The 26678-nt window shown below is 41.6% G+C and overlaps 1 protein-coding gene across 1 annotated transcript in view; it reads left to right on the top strand.

The window, feature by feature from the left end:
- The first annotated feature begins 1492 nt into the window (after window positions 1–1492).
- Window positions 1493–26678, top strand: part of fam222aa (family with sequence similarity 222 member Aa) — a 268663-nt gene continuing 243477 nt past the window's right edge. Inside the window, exons 1-4 of the mRNA XM_068006030.1 lie at window positions 1493–2643; window positions 18577–18727; window positions 19911–20033; window positions 26310–26453. Of these exons, the coding sequence (XP_067862131.1) occupies window positions 2444–2643; window positions 18577–18727; window positions 19911–20033; window positions 26310–26453 (618 nt within the window). The 5' untranslated portion in view covers window positions 1493–2443. The remainder of the gene's footprint in view (window positions 2644–18576; window positions 18728–19910; window positions 20034–26309; window positions 26454–26678) is intronic.

The raw sequence follows: 26678 nt of genomic DNA, 5'->3' as shown, positions 1-26678 counted from the left end.
TAGGGTGTAATAGCGTCAGTGCCTATCAGCTGGAGACAGGAAAAATCATCCGGAATTCCCACCTGTGATCACGACCCAGTGAACCCATTGGAAAATATGAGTGAATTCTACATCCATACACATTATTTTACATTTATCAATATTTAATTATAATCTGTCAATCAATAGTTAAACTGGTGAACTTGTCCAGTCCCTTTAAATATCAGACTCCACTACACTCACCACACATATTTGTGTTATTAGCAAATATATAATTTCTGCTTCTAATGCTCTCATCTACTCATGTAGGTTTTGAAAAGGGAGAGTCAAGTTTTTCCCCTATACAAACCTTTACAGTCAGCTTGGGCATTCAGTCTAATAAAGTAATGGGGAGAGTTCAAAGCTGTGGCTCTGAACTACAAATTTTGCAGTAATGTCACTGGATTCTTAAAAGGGCGCCATCTCTATGAAAACTGTTTGGCTAACCTTGTCTCATTTGGCTGGGAGAAGAACCTGAGGCCTGAGGAGCTGTGTATCATATCCCTCATGAATCAGGTCACATGCAAGTAATGGACTGTTATGTTTTGATACCATTCGCATCTGTCTGTAAATAACCCCCCCACCACCCGCCCCCAAGTTTATAAAACCTTTCCCACAAAGAATGCCCCTTAGAATGTTGGAACGTTGAGTTATAACTTTCTACTGCGTTTCCTATCTTAATTTTTTTTTAAATCTGAGGAAAGGCCTTTGACCTGCAACGTTAATCCTTCCTTCTTCCTCTCTCGACAGGTGCTGCATGACCTGCTGAGTGTTATCAGTTTTTTCTGTTTTTATTTCAGATTTCCAGTATCTGCACTGTTTTACTTTTTTTATATATAAAACTCAGCCATTTGACCGCAGAAATATACCATTAAAATATCTAAACGGGACTTTTAGTGCCTAATCGAATAATTTCCTTTTTTTTGTGAATGAGAGAATACAAATTTTGAGAATGAAGGTAATTAACAGGAAGAAATAATTTCTCGGAAATCACTACTGGAACTGCGTAACCACGATCCAGAAGTTTATAAAAAGACGCTTCGTTATCTTAATTCACTTCAAAAAGAAACAAATTCTGAAATTAAGATTAGAATTTCTTAGCAATTTTCAAGAAACAAAAATGCAAAATAACAGCATCCAAACGACGCTGTCTCTTTAACAGGGAGTGAGCGATGAGCTGCGAGCTTCCATTTGCTGCGGGGAAAATTTTAGCCAAAAGGCTTAGCTGGCACCAGCTGCTACTTGACATCACTGTGCAACTGGTTTGAGTTTGGGTGAAGATGCGGTTACATGTTGCTGATGCCGGGATTTGTGGCGTGAGGGGGAAAGTGACACGTCAGACGCCGAAATGAGTGTTTATTTTTTCTTTCTCGGAGCTGTTGATTGACCTGATGATAATAGAGGGACGAGACTGGGTGATGGATGGAGCTTCACGCACTACCCTAACCGGCTCGGCTGCTTTAGATTGTTTATCATGACTAAGTAAAAGGCAACAAATTAGAAGATCAAATTGGAGAAAGGTCAGTGGAGCAAGGGGGAAATTTAAAAAAAAACTGGATTAACAGAAAAACGATGGAGGAGGAGATGGTGAGATTTGAATTTTTTTTTGGGAGGGGGGGGGGAAGTAATCAGAAGACATTTAAACCCCAGCAAGCCTGAGTGTTAAGGGGAAAGGAGACTGTTCAGCCCGGGGAAAGGTGGCGATCAGTCGGGAGCAGAGAGGCTGAAGCTTCCGGAAGAGACCTTGTGATCAGATGAAAAAATAAAGGAATTTTTTTTTTTAGACAGAGTAGGAGAGAGGTGAGCCGGGAGATAAACGGATAAGCGACCGCGTATGTCTGTGAAGGGAGAATTCAGATCACCAGCTCCGGGCGAGACGAGACCGGATCGGATACAGGCTCGCAACCGGGGAGATCAGTGCCGTCGCAAAGTACAAGCCACCCGCCTGCCAAGATCTAGCTACAGATACATCGCCAGGCTCAAGCAACCCGAGAGAGGAGATCCAGGGGTCAGATAAAGCAGCATCGAGAGACAACAGCAGCAGATGAGGAGCTAGAAGATGATCGTCCCCCACAGCATAAAAACACTTCCACTGAGGATGAAAGTGTGAACTTTGACTGTTCATCTAGCCCCGTCTTTAACAGCAAATCTACCCTTTCCATCATTGACAAAATTGATGTTCGTATCCAGTGAGTGAGCAGCTTTGAACAACTGGAGGCAATATCTAATTGGACTCGGACCTGACACCCCTGAGAGATATATCTCTTTTTTGATGAAAATTATTAATAAAAGATTACATCGTACAAAAAAAAGCCGGCTTTAAGAAGGAAAGAAGCCCATCACTGCTTTTTCTACTGGTTGGCACTGTTCAGACTTTCCGTTCTGATGGGCGGCTCTTCGGGAGTGATCGTAAACGGAAGGATTGATGCACTCGGTGCTTGGGAACTTTTCATTGGAAACTTTTCCTGAAGAGGTATTGGAGTGTGGAATTTTTTCTCCCATGGAGACCCTGGATCAGGGAACCATCGGGATGTTCCCATTAATCAGACTGGTTAAGGAGAACGAGTTGCTGTGGAGGAAGTTCTATTCAGTGGGCACTGAGATGATAGTGACGGGCAGAGGAAGGTACAGTAATAGACTTTGTAACTTTTTCACTTTACATTCTAAACGTTTTTTTAAAATCAAACTTCTTTCTTTTATATATAGAAAATGCTGGAAATACTCAACAGGTCAGGCAGCATCTGCAGAGAAAGAAACAGAGTTAATGTTTCAGGTCGATGACCCTTCGTCAGCACTGGAAGAAGTTGAAGATTAAACAGTTTTTAAGCAAGTTCAGAGCCGGAGAAAGGAGGGTGGAGGAAAGAACAAAAGGGAAGGGTGGAGGGCAGGAGTGATTAAATGACAAAAGGGATGATGGTGCAAGGCAAGGAGGTAATGGGACAAGTAAAGATGGGTCTGGAGGAGCTGTAAATGGCAACACCATTACCAACACCTGCTGTCCGAAAAAATGGGAGCAATGGTTATGATTTGAAGTTATTGAAATCAGTGTAGAGTCCAGAAGGTTGTAAAGTGCCTAAATGAAAGCTGAGATGCTGTTCCTCAAGCTTCTGTTGAGCTTCATTGGAACAGTGTATGAGGCCAAGAACAGAGAGGTCAGAGAGGGAGTGGGATGGAGAATTAAAATGGCAAGCGACCGGAAGGTCGGGGTCACGATTGCGGACTGAGCTGTTTGGCAAGTGCTGGTAATGGTTCTGCTGTTGCCATTTACAGCTCCTCTAGACCCATCTTTTGTTTCTTTACTTGTCCCATTACCACTCTCCTTGCCTTGCACCATCATCCCTTTTGTCATTTAATCACTCTTGCCCACTCGCAACTCCATGTTTGAATCCCTCCAATCAGGTTTCTGCCCCGCTACAGTACTAAAACAGCCCTTATCAAAGTCACAAATGACATCTTATGTGACTGTGACAATGGTAAACTACTCCTCCTCATTCTTCTCGACCTGTCTGCAGCCTTCGACACAGTTGACCACACCATCCCCCTCCAATGCTCTCCTCCATCGTCCAGCTGAATGGGACTGCACTCGCCTGGTTCCATTTTTATCTATCCAGTCGTAGCCAGAGAATCACCTGCAAGGGCTTCTCTTCCCGCTCCTGCACCGTCACCTCTGGAGTTCCCCAAGGATCTATCCTTGGCCCCCTCCTATTTTTCATCTACATGCTGCTCCTCGGCGACATCATCCGAAAACACAACGTCCGATTCCACGTGTACAATGACGACACCCAGCTCTCAACCACCTCTCTCGACCCCTCCACTGTCTCTCTTTTGTCATATTGCTTGTCCGACATCCAGTACTGGATCATAGAAAAGTTACACGGAAAGAGGCCATTTGGCTCATTGAGTCTGTGCTGGCTCTGTGCAAGAGCAATCCAGCTAGTCTCACTCCCCCGCCCTATCCCCGTAGCCTGGCAATTTTTTTTCTTTCAAGTTCCCTTTTGAAAGCCATGATTGAATCTATCTCCACCACCCTCTCTGGCAGTGCATTCCAGATCCTAACCACTTGCTGTGTGAAAAAGTTATTCCCCATGTCTCCTTTGGTTCTTTTGCCACTCACCTTAAATCTATGTCCTCTCGTTCTATCTACTCTATCTAGACCCTTCACAAAAATTTCCTCCAACTAAATATTGGGAAGACCGACGCCATTGTCTTTGGTCCCTAGCCATCGACTCCATCCCTCTCCCTGGCCACTGTCTGAGGCTGAACCAGACCGTTTGCAACCTCGGCATCCTATTTGACCACATATCCGCTCCATCACTAAGACCGCCTACTTCCACCTCTGTAACATCGCCGGTCTCAGCTCAGCTCCGTAACATCGCCGCCCCTGCCTCAGCTCATCTGCTGCTGAAACCCTCATCCATGCCTTTGTTACCTCCAGACTGGACTATTCCAATGGTCTCCTGGCTGGCCTCCCATCTTCCACTCATCCAAAACTCTGCTACCTGTATCCTAACTCGCACCAAGTCCCGTTCTCCTATTACTCCTGTGCTCGCTGACCTACATTGGCTCCAGGTTTGGGGAACACCTTGATTTTAAAATTCTCATCCTTGTTTTCAAATCCCTCCATGGCCTCACCCCTCCCTATTTCTGTAACCTTCTCCAGCGTTACAACCCTCCGAGATTTCTGCGCTCTTCCAATTCGTGCCTCTTGCGCATCCCTGATTTTAATTGCTCCACCATTGGCGGCCATGCCTTCAGCTGCCTAGGCCCTAAGCTCTGGAATTCCCTCCCTAAATCTCTCTGCCTCACTATCTCTCTCTCCTTCTTTAAGACACTCCTTAAAACCTACCTCTTTGACCAAGCTTTTGGTCATCTGTCCTAATACCTCCTAATGTGGCTCGGTGTGAAATTTTGTTTGATAACGCTCCTGTGAAGCACCTTGGCATGTTTTACTATGTTAAAGGCGCTATAGAAACGCAAGTTACTGTTGTTGTTTCCTCCCCTCCCCTTCCCCCCCACCGCCCACCACCCTTTCTCCGGCTCTGTACTTGCTTGAAAACTGTTAAATCTTCAACTGCTTCCAGTTCTGTCAAAGGGTCATCGATCTGAAACGTTAACTCTGTTTCTTTCTCCACAGATGCTGCCTGACCTGCTGAGTATTTCCAGCATTTTCTGTTTTTATTCCAGATTTCCAGCATCCACAGTATTTTGCTTTTGGTTTCTTTCTTTTATTCCATCCCCCATCTGACGTCACTGACTCATACTGGGGTGCGGTTCTATGGGAACCTCGACCAAGGGGCAATTCTTCATACCTAAGTCTTGACAGTAAATGTTAATAGGCTATTTGACCGTGATAGGCATCACAGCATTTTTGACCCTGCAAACTCAAATAGAACCACAAAGTCTAAATCTACCTAAAAAATCTTATCATTCCTTGCAAGATATTTTACCAGTTTTTAAAACAATGATGAGCACAATAGTGTTGATGCTATCATACCACCAGTATCTCCAGGCTAAGGGGTGAAATATCAGCCGGGGTTCCTGCCTTTGTGAACCCTGCTGGGAAGCCCACCTGTATGGATCTCGAGTGAGATAGGATTCAGGAAGAATGGGTGCTTAGCGAGGTACCAGATGGCTGTCAGCATCCATGGAACTATATCCCAGTAAGAGTCAGGGGAAAAAGAATCTACACTGCAAGAGTTCAGCTTACAACAGATAGCATCTGTTGCAAAGTGATTTACCTCACTGGCCAATATGACATAACATAAAACTTTGTTTCTGGGTTGGGATATTCCTGACTGTTAGAGGAATGCTCCAGGGTGATGTCAAGATCCTTTAAGAATTGGCTGCTACTTACAATTTCCAACTTTGATGAGCCCCCTCCCCCATCAGTTTTCTTTGCATTATTTTATTGACATGAAATATTAAAGTAAGATGCTGACTTACATCAAAATGTTTGGATTATATTTCACTAATAAAATTATTAGTATTGATTCCCATTGTTTTCTGTGAAACTTTTAACTTTTTAATATTTCTTATTAAATATGGTGGTGTAGAGTGTGTATGTAAATTAAATCTCACTGTACCAAATCCCTGGGCAGAAATTAATTGGTCACCCATCTCATTAAGAGATATTGTCGTCAGGTAACATCGAGTTTGTAAACAAAAGTGTACACAATGTTGTGATCACTAGTTTCTCCAATAATTCATTTTGTTGATGTGGTACTAAGCCTTGCAGACCAGCAAGGTCCCAGGTTTGACCTCTGTGCTGAGTTAGTTGATCCAAGACCATTTAGTCCATACCCCTGGGATAGCGAGAGGAAAAGTAGGCAAATTGCCTGCTCCAGTGCCCCCTGCTGGAAGTGGGTTTGGATGTTAGGTGAGAACAGGATTGTCTCGACTGTGATACCCTTTCACAATAAAATGGCATGAAAAATGGCTGGTTGGAGCTTGTGGAACTGCATCTTGGCATGTCAGTGGCTTCAGGAAGAGGTAAAGAGAGAAAATCAGAGCAGCAAAATATACAATAGGAACTCAGGTTGACACAGCTATAGCTGAGAGCCTTCCAATGAGGTTGGGGCAACAATGATCATCTTTTGTTATTTTTGTTGTGTTTTGGAAGGTTTTTTAAACACTATTTTTCCTGGAATAGTACACTCTTGGGGATTTCAAATGCCACCACTGTTCTTCATTTCCTAGTGGCAGGTTACAGAATGGCACTGGTTTAAGACCAAATTGGCTAACCGTCTTCTCAATTTGGGAATGTATTGTGAGAATGGGGGAGAAGACAAAAATAATTAAATAATGTGGTAAAGAAAGTCCTGTATTGAATAGTGGCACAGTACGATGCTATGTGGAAAGTCCCACTGTGAAGCTCAGCCACTCATAGCAACTGGCATGCTAAAGGACTGTGGTAAGGATCATTCAACTTCCAACCTCCATCTCTAAGGAAGCAAGTACCCACCCAACAATTCGATTTTATTTCTAATTTTCTCCCCACCTCTTCTATCAACATTAACTCTTGCTGGGGTGCAATTCCTTGGGTACTGGCAGCCATTCAGTCCCTCATCCACGTGGCCATTCTTTATGGGTGAACCTGGACAATTAATGTTGGCAGGCTATTCAACATAGAGAGCATCACAGCTGAGCTTAGTCTTGTTCTGATCTTCCGTCCAAACATTTGCACTTTCTAGCAGGGGTCACTGGATGATAACCAGGAGCAGGAGCCCCTGCTGATCATTCCCTTCCCTTCTCTAACCCAGCATTCTAAGACCAATTGCACTGCCCCTAACATCACCATGGCTGAAATCAGCAAACTTAGCAAAGTTAGAAATTGAACCTGGAGCTCCTGGTTTGTATGACTCAGGTCTACATTGGCCAGTGCAGTTAGACTGAGCTGTCACAGCAGCTAAACTGGTCTATGCTGTTACTGCAGTTATCCCACCTCTTTGTTCTTCCCAGCAGGAGCAATGCACTTCTTTAAAGAACATCTTGACCCACACTAGTATGGTTGTGAAACAAGATCATCTGCACTCCGTGTGCTTATTGATTCAGTTTGTAAATGCTGCACAGCTGCAGAAGAAAGAGATTTCTGGAATCCTGATGATAAACTATAAAAGGCCTCTACCATTGTTTTAATCAATCACAATATCTTTATAGAAAAGCTCTTAAATTACAAGTCATCCAGCACTAGTTACCTTGGTAATTGCTTTTTTTCTTTAACTTAGTGAGCACAGAATAAAGGCAGTTTTTCCCCCATTTTTTCCCTCTCTTCTGAAGACAGTGTTTCATGCTGGAACACAGCTCCATGAGTACTACCAGTACTCTGATACTTGCCCTAGTCACCAGTTGGAAGCCTAGACAGTGAGCATTGGCAAACTATTCAGCTTGATGGGGGGAAACATGTGAAATTTCCAGCAAGGGGTATTGGTTGGTATACAGACCAGCTGTCAATGTATCGTGCTGACAGTCAGTGTTTTGGACGTCCAGTGTTCACGGACAAAAAACAGCTTGAACTTGGACCCTCGTCCTTAAGAGTCCTGTTGTTAATGGAAGTGGTTCAGGCCCCCGCATATTGTAGGTGGGAATTCTTGTGAGAACAGAAGGTCCTGTGTACAGTATGCAACAGCTGGAATCACTCTCATTAGCAACAGCAGTCAGGTAGGAATGGGATTGAAGAAAGTAAATCATTGGCAATGAAGGGGAGAGAAATGGAGGAAATAAAGGGGAGATGGGAAATGAATGGCAATGATGGGGAGAAGGAAAGGGCAGAAGCTGTGGCCTGTGCTGTGTGTGTTGGGGGAGGGGGGGTAGTGGAGAGTGATGAAGCTCGAAACAGCCTTACAAAGTTGGGGAGGGAAATGACTGCCAGCTTGAACTGGAGGGGAAGAAAAGTGTCCGATTGAAATGGGTGGAAGAAGAGTGTCAGGGTGAATTAAGGTGGGAGGAGAGGAGTGCCAGATTGAATTGAGGGGGAAGGAGGGAAAAAGTACTGGAGGAAAGGGTGGGGTGTTATAAATGGGATGCAGTAAGTCTGTGAATTGAGTCCAGAGGGGGTACATTGTCTTTGTGAGCTGAGGTGTGGGGATTAGATATGAGAGAGTGATTGTTCATGTAGCTTTTGGGGATCTAATGATCTGGTTGGTCTATTGAAAATCCAATGTCACTTTAAAGATTAAAATAATTCTATCAATTGTGAAGTATGAAAGTGCTTAAAATTAACTGCAATGCATCACTTATAATGTAAAAATTCAAAATTTTCCAGGGGAATATGGCCTCTGACCCCCCCCTAGAAATACACCATCAATTTTGTGCCTTTAGCATTTGCATTTCCCTCCTCTTTCCCGCTGGCTTTCCCTACTTATGTTTTGTTACCTCCAATTTGAGTGAAGGAATGTTGGGTAAACCTAAACCAAAGCCCACGTAACTCCTGGTTTTCACATACAATAGGTTTATAATGGGCCATTCTGTACTTGTCAGCCTTTTGAGTACTGTGCCAGCTTTTTTGCTAGTTTTGCTAATTTTCGGGTTTGGCACGAATGGAACAGAACTATAGAATGTTACAGGACTGAAAAACGCATTCAGCCTATCAAGTCTGTGCCAATGATTTTATTCACATGAGCAACCTAGCCCAAGCCCACTCTGTGCTCACTCCCCATAGTCCTCTTTTTCAAGCAACTATATAATTCCCCTTTAAAGCTACTTATGGACCCTGCATCAATCATCCTTGTACAGAATTTTTTTTCTAGCCTTCTCTTTAATTCTCTTTCCGATTATCTTAAATTTGCATCCTCGCCTTGTCAGTCATGGAAACACTATCAGAAGCAGGAACCCTGGCAATGTCTTTCCCCACCCCCCCACCAACTAGGGCCACTGAGGCTAATTGCTATGCTGGCTCATTACAATACCTTTGACCTCAGACCCAGAAGCTGGTTATATCTGGGAAATGGAAGTTCCTGGATGCACAAAGCATTTTGATGCAGTAACAGGCTACAGTGATATAGGATATTACCAAGTTCAGAGCTGCCTTCCTGGCTATTTGCCACACATACAGGGCAACTGTGCAGTGCTATTTTTCACATCTGCATGGACTTTTCCTCTTCCAGATACTTTCTTTTGGAGCACCGGAAGTCCAGCTGCAGTGAATACAAGCAATGAATATGAATACTGCAGGCACAATGTAACATGTTATATGACCCATAGGAGCCATTAGTTAGTCAGCTATTCTGACTATTTCAAAAGCCCATTGAGGGTTTTCATGTCAATGGGGTGCAATTTCAGGACTTTTAACCCACACACAGCAGGACTAGTGACAATTCTACATCAGTTGGTCCATGTCTTGAGTGTGCTTGTTAATTATGGGAATATATGTATATTAAATCTTTTGTGTCTGTGTTTTCATAGAATCATAGAAATTTTGGTGCAGAAGGATGCTATTCGGCCCATCGTACCTGTGCCAATGCTAGCTTCACATCAAAGCTAGCTACTGTAATCCTGGTTCCATGCTATTTTCTGAACCCCTGAATATTTTTCTTCAAGTGTTTAACTAACTCACTCTTAAATGTTGCGATTGACTCGGCTTCAATAGCCGCTTGTGGTAATGCATTCTATATTTTAACAAGTCTTTGCAAGAAAAAATTTCCTCCAACCTCCCTCGTTTTGCACCTAATACTAATTTTAAATGTATGCTCCCTTGTTAACAATTCACTGACCAGTTGAAATAATTGTTTACTTTTTTCCCTCTCAAATCTTTTCATAAAGTTTTGAACACTTCTGTTACATCTTTGGAGTGAGAAACAAGAGTTAATATTTCAGGTCAATGACAATGCTTCAGAATTTTCTGTTTTTATTTCAGATTTCCAGCATCTGCAGTATTTTGCTTTATTCTGTTAGATCTTTGTTTGCTTCAATGCAGCCCTAGATTTTCAAATCTCTCATCATAAATATATCCTCTTATCCCTGGTATCATTCTAATGAATCTATGTTGCACTTGTTCATGACTCCAATATCCTTTCTATTTATATTTAGCGAATTTTTTGCTCTCAAGGCGAGGGATGTCAGTGCTGAGAAATGGAACATGGTTCCCCCTTTGGTACCTAATTTAAACAATAACCATTTCCAGCTTATATGTGACACAGCTTAGATATAGAGCACAGCTCCCTTTGCACTGCCCCAATAAAGTCGTGCGCCCCCTGGTCCCTTGATGGCTCAAAGAGTTTATATAGTGAATAGCTGTGCCATACTGACCAAGAATGTCCCAGGTTTTAAAAACGGTCAGTGCTGAGTTAGCTGACTTATCTCAGCTGGGGCAGCAGTAGGGGTGGTACAATGAGACTAGCCGCTCCCCCCGCCCCCACCCCGCCCTGATAATCTCCACAGGACTCTAGTTCTACGGGGCAAATTCCACAGTATTTGGGTTTAAGAGCATAAAATGGTGAGGTGAGAGTAACTGCACCTGACATCAAGGCAGCATTTAACCGAGTGTGGCACCAAGGAGCCCTAGTAAAACTGAAGTCAATGGGAATCAGGGGGAAAACTCTCCAGTGGCTGGAGTCATACGTAGCACAAAGGAAGATGGTAGTGGTTGTTGGTGACCAATCATCTCAGCCCCAGGACATTGCTGCAGGAGTTCCTCAGGGCAGTGTCCTAGGCCCAACCATCTTCAACTGCTTCATCAATGACCTTCCCTCCATCATAAGGTCAGAAATGGGGATGTTCGCTGATGATTGCACAGTGTTCAGTTCCATTTGCAACCCCTCAGATAATGAAACAGTCCGTGCCCGCATGCAGCAAGACCTGGACAACATCCAGGCTTGGGCTGATAAGTGGCAAGTAACATTCGCGCCAGACAAGTGCCAGGCAATGACCATCTCCAACAAGAGAGAGTCTAACCACCTCCCCTTGACATTCAACGGCATTACCAATGCCGAATCCCCCACCATCAACATCCTGGGGGGGTCACCATTGACCAGAAACTTAACTGGACCAGCCACATAAATACAGTGGCTACAAGAGTAGGTCAGAGGCTGGGTATTCTGTGGTGAGTGACTCACCTCCTGACTCCCCAAAGCCTTTCCACCATCTACAAGGCACAAGTCAGGAGTGTGATGGAATACTCTCCACTTCCCTGGATGGGTGCAGCTCCAACAACACTCAAGAAGCTCGACACCATCCAGGATAAAGCAGCCTGCTTGATTGGCAACCCATCCACCACCCGAAACATTCACTCCCTTCACCACCGGCGCACAGTGGCTGCAGTGTGTACCATCCACAGGATGCACTGCAGCAACTCGCCAAGGCTTCTTCGACAGCACCTCCCAAACCCACAACCTCTACCACCTAGAAGGACAAGGGCAGCAGGCACATGGGAACAACATCACCTGCACGTTCCCCTCCAAGTCACACACCATCCGGACTTGGAAATATATCGCCGTTGCTTCATCGTCGCTGGGTCAAAATCCTGGAACTCCCTACCTAACAGCACTGTGGGAGAACCACACGGACTGCAGCTGTTCAAGAAGGCGGCTCACCACCACCTTCTCAAGGGTAATTAGGGATGAGCAATAAATGCTGGCCTTGCCAACGACACCCACATCCCATGAACAAATTTTAAAAATGCGGAATGAGGGAAGGTCGTTTGTCCCATCAAGCCCATTCCCACCACACATAGTGTATAATTTGTCCTATATTATTTAGCTTTAGAGAAATCCTCTAAAACACTGTATCTCAGCAACAAGTCCATGCCTTCAGGAGAGGAGTGAAGAAAATTAGCAAGAAAAAAAATCAGCTTCCCCTATTGCTCCAATGTGATATTTGCTTTTCCCACACCAGCCATGCTATGAAATCTCTGAGTGAGACTGTGAATTTGTGCTGAATTAATATTTGTGCTTTGAAGCTGTGGTCAGTCACAGAGACTTGGATTGAGAATGGTCCTCACATTGGAATACTTACAACCATGAGAAAGAGAAGAGTTTCATTCCATCAGTCTGGACTGAGTTGAACTCCATTCCCCAAGGTCTTAGAGGTGATAGACTAGTGTACTACCTTACTGTACCACCTAATTCCCAGCAAAAATATATATAATTATCTCCTGTGGTGCCTTTCAGAATTTCTCTAAGGCTAAATATGAATATGATATTGGAAAAATTATACACTGTCTGAGAAGGGAGTGGACTTAATGGGATGAATGGCCTTTCTTTATTTCATGTTTTCTTATGGTCGTAAGTGCTATGGAATTTGCCCTGTAAAACTTGTCTCATAGAGATTGAGCAATGAATCAAGACTAGAAGCTCTTAGCCTGGAACTAAAGAAACTGGAGGAATTTCCAATAATTTGTGGTAGGACAAAGAAGGAAAAATTAAATACATAGAATATTGATTTTTTTAAAAAAAATTAAAGCTCATGGAGTTAATTGATAACTAGCTAGCTGCATTGAAAATTGAACAGGAAGCAGGTGATGATAAATGGAAGAAGCATCATCTGGACATGTGGCTAGTTGAGTTCTATGAGGTCCTTTCTATTTGTACTATTTATAAATGTCTTAGAGGAGAGTACTAGCAAGCATTTCCTTCAAATTTTACAGTGAAATTTCTGTAGAACACTTAGAAAACAAATGTATAAATAAGCAAAGGCCGTCATTTAACACAGGATCTGGAATAACTGTGGCCTCCGCGTTATCTTACCAAAAACAAAACCAGGGTTGTAACTCACAGCCTCAACAGCAATTAAACTCTGACCTTACTTAGTTTTTATGCAAGAGCAATTAGACTTTGTGGCCTTAAAGGGATACAGATTTACTTTAGCAGCAGAATATTGTATTCTGCATTTGACTTACTGCGAGCTGGTATATTAAATATGGTCATGCAGACATCACAAATTGTTACAGATGTAAAACAATCTAAAAATGTTGGGTGCTACTCAGCTGCAAGCGGAAACTAACAAGCATATTGCAATCTACAAAGTTCCCTGACCAAACAACAATTAAACTCTTGTGCCATTAAATGATCTTGTGCTATGTTTACTAATAGTAACTAGACTTTCTGACCTTAAAAGAACAGGCTAGCTTGAACACAACTCCACCTTAGTAATAGAATAATATATTGTATAACACTCCTGTCCTTATAAAAGAAAATACAATCTGATATACTATGAGAAACGCCTTGGGAGATTTGCTCGTATATTATAAAGTTTGCTGCTGACACTAATCTGTGTAGTCAGGTGATAAATATAAGAGAGACAATCAGCATGCAAGAATATTTGAATCAATTAAGCAAGGAATAGCAGATAGAATTTACCCTTAGAGAATGGAATTGTGTTCTCCATGACCTGGACACAAATTTTCAGTCACGTACTGTGATGCTCAAACATACCCTAACTAATAAAGTTATTCAAATTTCAGGAGTAGCTTTATTACTTTCCTTATATCACAAAATTAAACATTTAGAAAACAATTTTAAATAAACAAAATGTAAACTCTTTACTTCTGCTTCCTTTGTCTTCCTGTACCCTACAATTTCTTTTACCCCATTGTCTTTTTATTTCTTTTTCAGTCTCCCCTCTTCTCCACTCTCCCATCTTTCTTAGTCTTTCTCTTCAATTTTTATTATTTAAGCTTCACTTTGATTTGATTTTTGACAAATATAGCTCATTATGTTATTTTTTATTTACTTCCTGGATTGCACTATCCATTTTGTATGCTTTTAGGAATGTGGCAATAAACTGGGCAAAGGAACAAACAGTGTGAGGCTGGAAACTGAAGAACAGCTCTAGGGTTTCTGTTCTATTTCACTTCATTATTAAAAATGTAACAATGGCAGAGATAAAAAGTACAAGAGTGCTAGAATTTTCAAATAAAATAGGAAATGCTGAAAATGGTCAGCAGCCTGATCAGTGCCCACCCCCCACTCTACAAAAAAAAGAAAGACGTGTTAATGTTTCAGGTGGGACTTTTCATCAGAACATTTCTAATGAAGTATCCCACTCAATCTACTAACCTATCTTCCTATTACAGATGCTGATGAACCTGCTGTACAGGTGTGCCAAATGGAATCTAAGTACCTGGGGAAAGATTTAAATAAAGCAAATGGCATAGAATGTTGGAAAGTCTGAAATGGCTTGCATTGTGTGTGTACAGCACAGGGTCTTACAGGGATCTCACACCATGACTAAAAGTCTTCAAAGGATAGAAGGGGCAAATGTCAATCATGGTTGATGTGGCAGAGGATGTCAGCTTCATCTGTTAATGGGTTGGATAGTTGTAAAACCTTTTTGGTACTCTACTTTGAAAAAGGTGAAGGATATGACGTTACATTGAGTTACATTGAAATTACAGCACAGAAACAGGCTATTCGGCCCAACTGATCCATGCCGGGGTTTATGCTCCACACGAGCCTCCTCCCTCCCTACTTCATCTAACCTATCAGCATACCCTTCTATTCTTTTCTCCCTCATGTGCTTATCTAGCTTCCCCTTAAATGTATCTATGCTCTTTGCCTCAACCACTCCTTGAGATAGCACGTTCCATATTCTTACCACTCTTTGGGTAAAGAAGTTTCTCCTGAATTCCCTATTGGATTTATTAGTGATTATCTTATATTTATGACCTCTAGTTTTGGACTCCCCACAAGTGGAAACATTTTCTCTATGTCTACCTTATCAAACCCTTTCATTATCTTGAAGACCTCTATTAGGTCATCCCTCAGCCTCCTCTTTTCTAGAGAAAAGAGCCCCAGACTTTTCAGCCCTTCCTGATGTATACCCTCTCAATTCTAGTTTCAACCTTGTGAATCTTTTTTGCACCATCTCCAATGCCTCTATATCCTTTCTGTATTATGGAGACCAGAACTGTGCACAGTACCCCACATGTGGCCTAACCGAGGTTCTATACAAGTTTAACCTAACTTCTCTGCTTTTCAATTCTATCCCTCTAGAAATAAACCCCAGTGCTTGATTTGCCTTCTTTAAGGCATTATTAACCTGTGACAGATATTTGAGACGTCCTCCCTACATCCCCACAGATGGTAATGCTGAGGTCAATAGATAAAAGGCTGAGGATATTTCAAAGTCAAGAAAGTGAGTTAGTTGCTTTGCTGTTTCGTTCAGCAAAACAAAGAGGTCATTTGGATGCATTGCTGGATAGAAACAAGATTAAGGGATATGATGAAAAGGTAGATTGGTGGGGTTTATTTATTAAGAAGAAATGAGGCTTTTGGCCTAAAGGTCTAAAATCTTCCTAAAAACATTGGCGTTATGCCTGGCCATACTGTGCTGCTCGCTCTTCTCCTCAAGCACTGTTAATACTACAATTACCACTACCACAATGTGATACTACAATTGGTGAGCAGAACTTGTTATTTGAGTGTGACAAATTGGACAATTTTAGTTTTTCTCCTCCAGTCCCCTCTCCAGCTGCCTGCAAAATGGATTATTGATTATTTTTTGCAGTATTTCATTGAGTCACTTGATACATGAGTGCCTGATACATCTCTGAAATCTAGAATAGTTTATCTTCAAACCACTGGCTCTAAGAAGCATGAAAATCACTCAACTGAAGCAAAGAATCCCAGTGACAGTCATGAGATTTAAACTTGGTATAAAGAAGACACCAATTCAAATCAAAGAAGACACCAATTCAAATAACAATGTCACTGTGCAGATTGTATTACTAACATTGTGCATTGGATGAGTTAAAGGAACATTGTCACTCTCCCTGATGGCTCAGTTGGTATATTCACTGCCCAGTGGAACTGAGCCATACAGACCTGAAAGATCCCAAATTCAATTCCCAGTCCATCTGATTTAAATTTGAAAGCAAAAATGTGCATATAAGGTATTATATACTAGCTGATCTCCTGCAACTACAGTCAACAAGTAAGGTAAAAGAATTGAACATAGAATTGGGAACGAAGAAATCAGAGCAGGTCTTTATATTTTGAATGGTTATACAGTACCAGTCACATTATTTTTATTTATGTTTATATTCAGAACTCAAGAACAGCTATTGTTCACATAAACAGTACCAAGTTCTGGAAGGTCTATACCATTATTCAAGTTTGGATGGAGGTTCTGAATAAAATTCCTGAATTTAAACATTTATTTAAGCAGAACCTTTTGATAACACTAGTTACTTTACAGTATGGATATTTGGGAAAGAAGGAAAGTTGCAAGTAAGTTTAATCTTTTATTTCTTGGCCTTCACTAACTGATGCACATTAAATATAAAGAGTTGCTGCCCCACATTACATGCAGGTATTTATTTATGTAAGTGTGGTATGCAAGGGGAATAAACTTATTTATTTATATCTACCCTAGATCCCAGAACGGTCCCCGTGGAATGGAAGGTAGCAAATGTAACCCTGCTATTCAAGAAAGGAGGGAGAGAGAAAACAGGGAACTACTAGCCAGTTAGCCTGATATCAGTAGTAGGGTAAATGCTGGAATCTATTATTAAGGAAGTAGTAACAGGCACTTAGAAAATCATAATATGATTAGGCACAGTCAACACGGTTTTATGAAAGGGAAATCGTGTTTGACAAATCCATTAGAATTTTTTGAGGGTGTAACTAGTAGGGTAGATAAAGGAGAGCCAGTGGATGTAGTATATTTTGATTTTCAAAAGGCATTCGAGAAGGTGCCACACAAGAGATTGTTACACAAGATTAGGGCTCATGGGATTGGGGGTAATATATTAGTATGGATTGAGGATTGGTTAACAGACAGAAAACAGAAATTAGGAATAAATGGGTCATTTTCAGGTTGGCAGGTTGTAACTAGTGGGGTGTCGCAAGGATCAGCTGTTTACAATATATATTAATGACTTAGATGAGGGGACTGAGTGAAATGTATCCAAGTTTGCTGATAATACAAAGCTAGGTGGGAAAGTAAGCTGTGAGGAGGATGCAAACTGGCTGCAAGTTAAGTGAGTGAGTGAGTGAGTGAGTGAGTGAGTGAGTGGGTGAGTGAGTGGGTGGGTGGGTGAGAAGGTGGCAGATGGAGTATAATGTGGGGAAATGTGAAATTATCCACTTTGGTAGGAAGAACAGAAGGGCAGAATATTTTTTAAAACATGAGAGACTAAGAAATGTATTCAGTAGGATTTGAGTGTCCTTGTACACGAACCACAGAAAGTTAACGTACAAGTAGAGCAAGCAGTCAGGAGGGCAAATGGTATGTTAGTCTTTATTGCAAGGGTGTTGAGTAAGTGTAAGGAGGTCTTGCTGCAATTATATAGGGTTCTGATGAGACCACACCTGGAGTACTGTGTTTAGTTTTGGTCTCCTTACCTAAGGAAAGATATACTTTCCTTAGAGGCAGTGCAATGAAGGTTCACTAGATTGATTCCTAGGACGAGAGGGTTGTCCTATGAGAAGAGATTGAGTAGAATGGGCCTTTATTCTCTGGAATTTAGAAGAATGAGAGGTGATCTCTTTGAAACGTATAAAAGTGTTAGAGGGCTTGACAGGGTAGATGCTGAGAGACTGTTTCCCCTGGCTGAATAGAACTGGGGGTCATAGTCACAAGATAAGGGGTCGGCCATTTAGGACCGAAATGAGGAAAAATTTCTTTACTCAGATCATTGTGAATCTTTGGAATTCTCCACCCCAGAGGGCTGTGGATGTTCAGTCATTGAGTATATTCAAGACTGTGATTGATAGATTTTTGGACACTAAGGGAATCAAGGGATATGGGGATAGGGTGGGAAAGTGGAGTTGAGGTAGAAGATCGAGGGGACGTATGGCCAACTCCTGCTTCAATTTCTTATGTTCTTATTACCCTTGATAGTTAATGAAAATACAATTTATTTTCCAGGAACCAACCAAAATACACTTATTTACTTCGCTACCTCTAGAAGATCTCTTTCAGTGGAGATTGTATCATTCCTCCACTTTTATTCAAAGTACTGCCCTTTTCTTGCAACAACATAATCTCTGAGCAATGCCACTGGAGCTCGTCTAGCATTATATAATAACCTGTATGTTACACAGGTATAATTGACCTTTATATAATACATAACTTTAGCATTTTGTAAGCAGAATGAAATGAATATGTTATATTATTTCCCAGGTGTTTGTTCCCATCTATTGTGGTCTCACTGCATGGGCTAGACCCAGAAAGGTCGTACACACTTATGGTGGATATGGAGTCGAGCAGTGACCAGCGCTATACCTACACTCAGGAGCGAGGCTGGTGCCCATCTGCTCCAGCCCGACAGCAGGTGAGATATCGTAACTATGGGAATGAGCAACTCGGTGGTGGGGGGGTGCGGGGTGTGGAACATGGCAAGGGGAGAAGTTGTTGAAGAAGCCACTGACACACTTGGGCCTTCTTTTTAAAAAAAAATCTAAGTAATATGGTACAGTGACCAGATTATCAAAATCATCAACTTCCTTTAGTACAGATTCATTGTGAAGGCTGATCAGTTTGAATGGCATGCATTGAGATGTCAGCCATAAAGAAGTCCATTCTAAGAAGGGGATACGTTTCTTGTGTGTTCTGGATAGTGCAGTTTGAAATAGGAGTGTATGACTAGAAATGCAGGAAGCCTTTTTACAGAGAATCGTGGCCCTCTGGATCAAACCTGAAATGGGGTGGGTATGAATTCGCTGCTGTCCTTCAAAAGGGAACCTCACAGGTTCCTGAGTGGAGAACGTTTCTGGTTATAGGGATTAAGTTGTTGGTAGTTCCAATTGTCAAGATTTATAGGGACTGTAATCTTCAGGAACTTTGCTTGATTGCCTTAGGGAGTTGAAGAGAAATTTCCAGAGTTTTTCCTAAATTGGAATGCAGGTTATTTCCCTTTTTTTGCCCCTCCCAGGAGATTGCATAGTTAGGTAGGTCAATGGTGTATATATCTGAATGGGACAGACTTGATGGACCTGATGGTCTATTCCCACCCATTTCATGTTTGCATGTATCCAACCTACCCCGCCTATCCAACATTAGCACTGGCTAATAGGAATCAGGAGTGGGTTGGCAGCGACACCAGGTGAAATTTGGAAATGAGCAACATCGGTAATATGTTGAATCTAAGGTTGGAGCGTGCAGTAGTACACATATGGGAGAAGCTCAGGTCACATACTTGAGCTTTTAATCAAGTATCATGAGAGCACAAAGGTCCAATGAATATACGTCTCAATTCATGAGTCTCTTGTTAACAAGTGGAATTCAATCAGGTAAATTGCTTAAGAGCTGGAAAACCATGCCAGCACATTCTGTTCCACTTTAACTGTTGAAGAATGAAAAGGGTTATTACCAAACCAGGAGGAAAATGAAAAAGGTCTGAACAATCGTGCACATGGACCTAAATGACATGGCGAGGTAGACTGGCTGAATTACCTTTTTCTATTCCTACATCCTTATGTTCCTGCACTATTTTTTGTTTCCTTGTTTTTGTATAGCAATCGAGTGGTGTATATTTCCACCCGGATACACCAGCCTTCGGAGCTGAGCTGAACGAGAAGCCTGTAACTTTCAAATTGCTCAAAATCTGCACAACAAATGGGACTGACAACAAAGGCATGGTGAGTCTGTACTTGCAAAAGACAAGGGTTGTTCAGGGCATTTACATTTTTTTCTTTTTTTTTTCTCTCCTGAAGGTGCCGATTCCTGTTGGGGGACAGCAGTCTTTTGGTAGCTCACTCAAGCGACCATTGTTCATGTCTAAGTTGCAACAGTGACTGCCAGTAGGCTATTCGTCCATGAAGGGCTTTGCAGCCAAGTCTAATCCTGTTTCTAACCAACATGCATCCAGGTGCATTTTCTAGCAGAGCTCATGTGATTGTAATGAAGAATAGGAACTTGGATTGGATGGTAATTGTAGTGTTCTGACTGATGCTGTGGCTGAGATCACTTAAGTCAGCATCCTAAATCAGAACAGGCCTGAAACTTGAAACTTTCCTGGCCAGTATTGCTCAGTCCCACACCAGGTGTTTGGCTTTGCCTACTGAGCCACTGGGGGAGTACAAGATTAGATTTCAAATATCACCTACGAGTTTGGATGTTTGTCTTTGACATTTTAGCCATTTTAATCAAAGGACAAAAACATATTTATAAAGAGTGTTAGCAAGTTAGACTTTTATTTTCTTCTGGATTAGATTTTTATAGTAACCAATAAATAACAGGCTCACAGGTGAATGTTTCAGAATGTGTGGGTGCTGCCCACACTGGTTAGGCTTTTCCTTCTCTTAAAGGGGTACTACCATCATTTAAAAATATGTGTGGCAAACTTTATTTTTGTTCAGTTAGGGAGGAGAGCTATGTATTGTTTTCATCACATAACATTAGGTGCAGATAACATTCTTTTCAACATGTCTTACATTATCACTACATTATGTGTAAACAAAATGAAAAATATGTTGCTGAAAATGTGTTTTCAAATGTTGGCCCTTTTAAGAGCTAGTTCCCTTCCCCCACACTTGTCCACAATACCAAAGAGTACTTCTGTAAATATTGCTTTGGCATCAAAGCAATTTTTTATTAAGAAAAAAGTCCTGTTTTTACAATAGAACTGGTTGAAGACCTTAGAAACATGACATTTACATTACTCAATGACAATGCTGTCTAGCCAATGAAATTTTAACAGGCATTTAAGTGAACAGTTACTAGATTAGCATTCACAGAGGTGACAATGTAGGACATTAATTGTTTTAAGTGTTTATTGTGTGTGTGCAGACTGCAAAATTATACACTTAAATAAAAATTAGTCTTATTTATGAAATTATCTCTCTTTTTACTAGTCGATTTCCCATGGTCTTACACACGGGGATCAAAACTAAGTATAGCCTTCAGGTGAACATTAAACCAGGGCATGCAGATGTAACTCAGACCCATTTTAATCTCATGCCTTTTGTCCTTATTTTTATATTGCCATTATAAATTCCTATGTCCCTACTAATAATGGAAACTGCCATTGTAAACCAGATGACATCATTTAACCTCAATCAGCATATTTAAAGATGTACCCCACCGGTTTCAGGTGGGTGTCCATGCTGCCAGCTCGGAAGGGCAGGTTAAAACAGAATGCTAAGGGAAGTCAGAGAGAAAATAACAGAGGTTCTAACCACAGTCCTTCAAACGTCCTTGGATATGGAAGTTGTGCCAGAGGACTGGAGAATTACCAATGTAACACATCTGTTCAAAAGGGGAGAAAGACATAAACCAGGTAATTAGTCAGCCTAGCATTGGCAGTGGGTAAGATTTTAGAGGCCATAATATGGGATAAATGTGTAATGATCTGTGCACTAGAGCTAGCTGCACCCCTAGCCAAGCTGTTTCAGTACAACTATGGCACTGGCATCTATCCAACAATGTGGAAGATTGTCCAATGTGGAAGATATGTCCTATCCCCAAGAAATCAGACTAATCTAATATGGCCAATTAAGAAACCTATCAACCCCCTCCCAATCATCAGTAAAATGATGAAACGGGTCATCAAAAGTGCCATCAAGCAATACCTACTCACCAATGACCTGCTCACCGACACTCAGTTCAGGTTCCGCTAGAACTTGTCACAGCCTTGTTCCAGACATAGATGAAACAGTTGACTGCCAGAGGGGTGAGAGTAGCTGTCCTTGACATCCAGGCAGCATTCCACTGAATATGGAACCAAGGAGTCATAGCAAAACTGAAGTCAATGGGGGTCAAAGGGAAAATCCTTCAGTGACTAGAGTCACACCCGACACAAAGGAGAATGATCATGGTTGTTAGACAGCAATCAGTAAAGATCCAGAATATCACTGCAGGAGTTCCTCAGGCCAATCATCTTCATCAATGACCTTCCCTCTATCATATGGTCAGGAGTGGGACTGTTCGCTGACAATTTGACAGTGTTCAGCTCTTCACAAAGTAATTTTTGCTTTGGCAGAACCTCCCAGACGTGCAACCTCCACCATCTAGAAGGACAAGGGCAGCAGGTGCATGGGAGCATCATCACCTCCAAGTCTCACACTATCCTGACTTAAACATATGTCACCATTCCTTCATTGTCGCTGGATCAAAATGCTAGCAATCCCCACCTAACTGCATTGTGGAAGCACCTTCGCCACATTGTGCAGGTTCAAGAAGAAGGCCCACCACTACCCTCTCAGGGCAACCAGGGATGGGCAATAAATGCATTTTTGCATACTGATAAATTCAAAATGAATTTGACCATACAGTAAATTGAATCACTTCCTTAATTTATTGTCCACTGCAGGCTTCTTGATGGCTTAGTTGATAAATTCACAGTCCAGTATGGAACTGACCCATACAGACCAGGAAAGTTACCAGTACAATCCCCAGTCTTTGAGCTAACTGATCTCTCTGTTAGGGTGTTAAAATTGGCCTCAGCACGCTGGGCTAGGAAAAGGAAAAGCCAGGATGCTATCCAGTGACCACTGCTGGAAAATATGGATGTTAGATGTGGTCAGGATCAGGTTCAGGTGTGATGCCCCCATGGTTGACTAATGTATGCTCACAACATCTAGGCTTGCACGTGAATAATATGGAGTTGGTTAAGATATGGAAAAGTGGCTGATGTTCTTCAGGAGCCTTCACGATAGGCTCCTGTAGGAGAAATTTGGGAACCTTTAGGAGAAATTTGAACAGGAAGTGGGGAAATTACGATGCACTGATCCCCTGCTTTCACATTGTAAATAAAATATTAACAGGTTATTTCAATTTAAAGAAAAGCTATACTCATTTTACAAAGAGAATTCTAAATAGTTGCAACATATAACCTCTTGCTGCCCGTGCTCAAAAACTGACTGGTGAATGTTTTTTGTGGATTTGATACCATTTTGCAATGCACCATTTTCAGAGTCTCCAGTGAAGTATTCCTCTTAAAGTAAATCTCCAGCCTAAATTACTAATGGAAAAAAGGTTTTAAAATTCTGACATATAACAGGTTGATTATTCAAATTATAACACTCAGTTTAAAAATCCTTCAAGTCCCTTCAATTTTATTGTCAAAATATGTCGCCCTTTTCTGCACATTGGACCGCTCCAGTGATATCATAGGTTGAATCTCACTCAAACTCCTTTCCGCTATGACATCATTCAGCAGAACAGTTCATGTGAAATTAGATTCTTGGCAGAAAAGTTGAAGGTGCAGAAAGGATTTTGAACCTGTTGAATGGTGAGATTTAATGAGGTATCCATTAACTGTCAGAATTTACAGCAAGTGCTTTTAGCTGAGTAATTTGCTTTGAGTGTGCATCCTAGATAAGTCTGTACACAAATTGTGGAAATTAATTTCTACGCTTAACAGAAATGTACTGTATTACTGAAAAAGTGTTTTTCATGTTTCCAGGTTTTTGAGTTTTTTTTAAAAGAACCAATTTCACTGTTTGCGTTATGACTGAAAAGTTTTTTTTAAAGGAAAAAAAATTGCTTTTTGTAAAGCATTGATGCTTTCAGATCAGAGTTTAAAACATTTGTTTCTACCCCAACTGGCAGATGGAACCTTTCAAAGTGCCACATGCAGACTGATCTGGAATCCTCACAATTGACGAAGCAGCAGGGAGCCCAGTTTAATGCTGTAAAGTGTCACAGTTATTTTTGTATGTATTGAACCAAAATGGCAGGTGTAACTATTTTCCCTGCGGTTAGCTAATGGAGTTCTTTTGTAACTAGAAGATTGCTGACAAACCAGCCGGTAATTACCCTGACAGTCAGAGCTGCTCCTCACTTGTGATGTTTGACCGCTATTTTACTGCTGTTCGAATGCTGATAATCCCATCTTTTACTTGTCGAGTTACATTTTTTTTTCTAATGCCATTACAGGCATAATTAATGTAAATTGAAAAGATCTTTCCCATGTTATATTCTGGAGACAGGTAGATATTGTACTTCTTTTGTTCTAATTTTGCTGCTCATTAGAGACCGAGAATTGACAGCACACAGAGCTGGAGAATGGACTGTTTTCTCCACGTTGCATATGATACTGTGGTCCTAGGAATGTGTCAAATGAAAAAATACAGCTCCTCCAATGCTTAAATGTACCTAGGGTAGGTGTGGTACTGAGCCATTCAGATGAAGATTCTATTGCTGGTCTGTGTTGAGTTGGCTGATCTTAGTAAGAGCAGAACTGACAGTGCTAATATTGGCCTCAAGTGCCCATGAACTAAAGAAGCGGGGAGAGGGGTTCCCACTCGTGATCCAGTGAACCCTACGTGAATGGTTGGTGTATGTGTGAGAGAGTGAATATTGGATGAAGACAGGTTTCATCCGAGCCTTCAAATATTTATCTGAATTTCCCTTAAAAGGTCTCTGCCCCAACCACTCCCTGCGGAAAAACGTTCCATGCTCCTAACCTCAGTCCTCATTCTCTCAGTGACAATTTGAATTTGATATCCTCCTCATCACTAATTTTCCAATTCACTACATCAAAACCTTTCATAATTTTAAAAATCTCGGTTAAACTTCCTCTTAGCCTTCCCTACTTCAGTGGAAATAATCCCAATACCTCAGTTCTGTCATTACTAGTTTCCCATCTGTGGCATCATCTTGCTCAATCTACACTGTATGCTCTCCATGACTTTAATGTCGTTTCTATAATGGGGCGCCCAAAACTGCACACAGTATTCTTAACTGTGGTCCAATCAATTTTTTATACAAATTATCATTTACCATTTAATGGCTATATCTACCTGTACTTGAACTTTTAGGGAATCATGTATTTGGTGTCCCTGGTCATCCACACCCTTCAGCATCTTTCTATTGGGCGTATGCTCCCATTCCTGATCTTTCCTCCCAAAATGTATTACCTCACACTTGCTTTTCTACCTATCCGCCCATTCCGCTACCTGTCTATCCGTCAGTGGTTTTCAAACTGGGGTTTGTGAGCGGTTCCCAAAGAGTCAAAAGTTCATAAAATCAAATCTAGATTTTTGTCAGTTCACCTGCAGTTCTGACAGAATGGCATTTAGTTAGGTAAGTGTGAGTAACTGCACTATGACCATGTAAATGCATTTGCCCATTCATCACTAAAAATAATTAAAGATTGTCAGTGGGGTGCAATGATAGTCATGGTTTCATAAAACACATGCAGGACAAGGAACAGCAAACACAATTTTAGGAATACGTTCCACAGCTGTGCGTCAATATTTACAGGAATCCCCTAAACATGACATCGGAAAGTCATTGACGTCGCTGATATTTTGTTGATTAGCTTTACATTCAGTGAAGGGTCAGTCAATAGCACCAATTTTTTTTATTCATTCATGGGATGTGGGCGTCGCTGGCGAGGCCAGCATTTATTGCCCTTCCCTAATTGCCTTTGAGAAGGTGGTGGTGAGCCGCCGCCTTGAACCGCTGGAGTCAGTGTCGTGAAGGTTCTCCCACAGTGCTGTTAGGTAGGGAATTCCAGGATTTTGACCCAGCGACGATGAAGGAACGGCGATATATTTCCAAGTTGGGATGGTGTGTGACTTGGAGGGGAACGTGCAGGTGGTGGTGTTCCCATGTGCCTGCTGCCCTTGTCCTTCTAGGAGGTATAGGTTGTGGGTTTGGGAGGTGCTGTCGAAGAAGTCTTGACGAGTTGCTACAGTGCATCCTGTGGATGGTACACACTGCAGCCATGGTGCACCGGTGGTGAAGGGAGTGAATGTTTAGGGTGGTGGATGGGGTGCCAATCAAACGGGCTGCTTTGTCCTGGAATTTCCCAACAATTGGGATACACACAAAGTCGAAGAGCTAATGTCAGCCAAACAAAATCTGTTGACTATTTCAGCAAGTGGTTTCTGATTTATCAACATCATGCTTCTTTTTAATGATGTAAGCTATGTTTTCCTAATGCTGACTCTTTTAATGTGTCTCAGATCCCCCTGACACCGATGCACAAGTACAGACCCCGAATTCACTTGATCCAGAATGCTGAGGAGCTGAATTCTAAGCCTTGTTCGTGGACGTATTGCTTCCCAGAAACAGAGTTTATAGCTGTGGGTCACTACCATAGCAAAAAGGTTTGTTTTTGACTTGGGTGTTGTATAATATGTATATGTATATGAATATTCACTTGTAATCAACACCAGATTATCACTTAATAAACATTAAGTTACAGTAATTATATCATATTTCTAAGTCACCATGGTGGCTGTCACCACACATCAAAGACAAAGTATCCTGGCTGTCAGTCTCCATGGCGCCATCCAATGCCACTGAAGGAAAACTATTAAAAACACAATAAA

Source organism: Heptranchias perlo, chromosome 25 (assembly GCF_035084215.1).
Source record: "Heptranchias perlo isolate sHepPer1 chromosome 25, sHepPer1.hap1, whole genome shotgun sequence".
Classification (NCBI taxonomy): Eukaryota; Metazoa; Chordata; class Chondrichthyes; order Hexanchiformes; family Hexanchidae; genus Heptranchias; species Heptranchias perlo.
The sequence above is the reverse complement of the archived record's forward strand: the minus strand, read 5'-3'. Positions and strand labels throughout refer to the sequence as shown.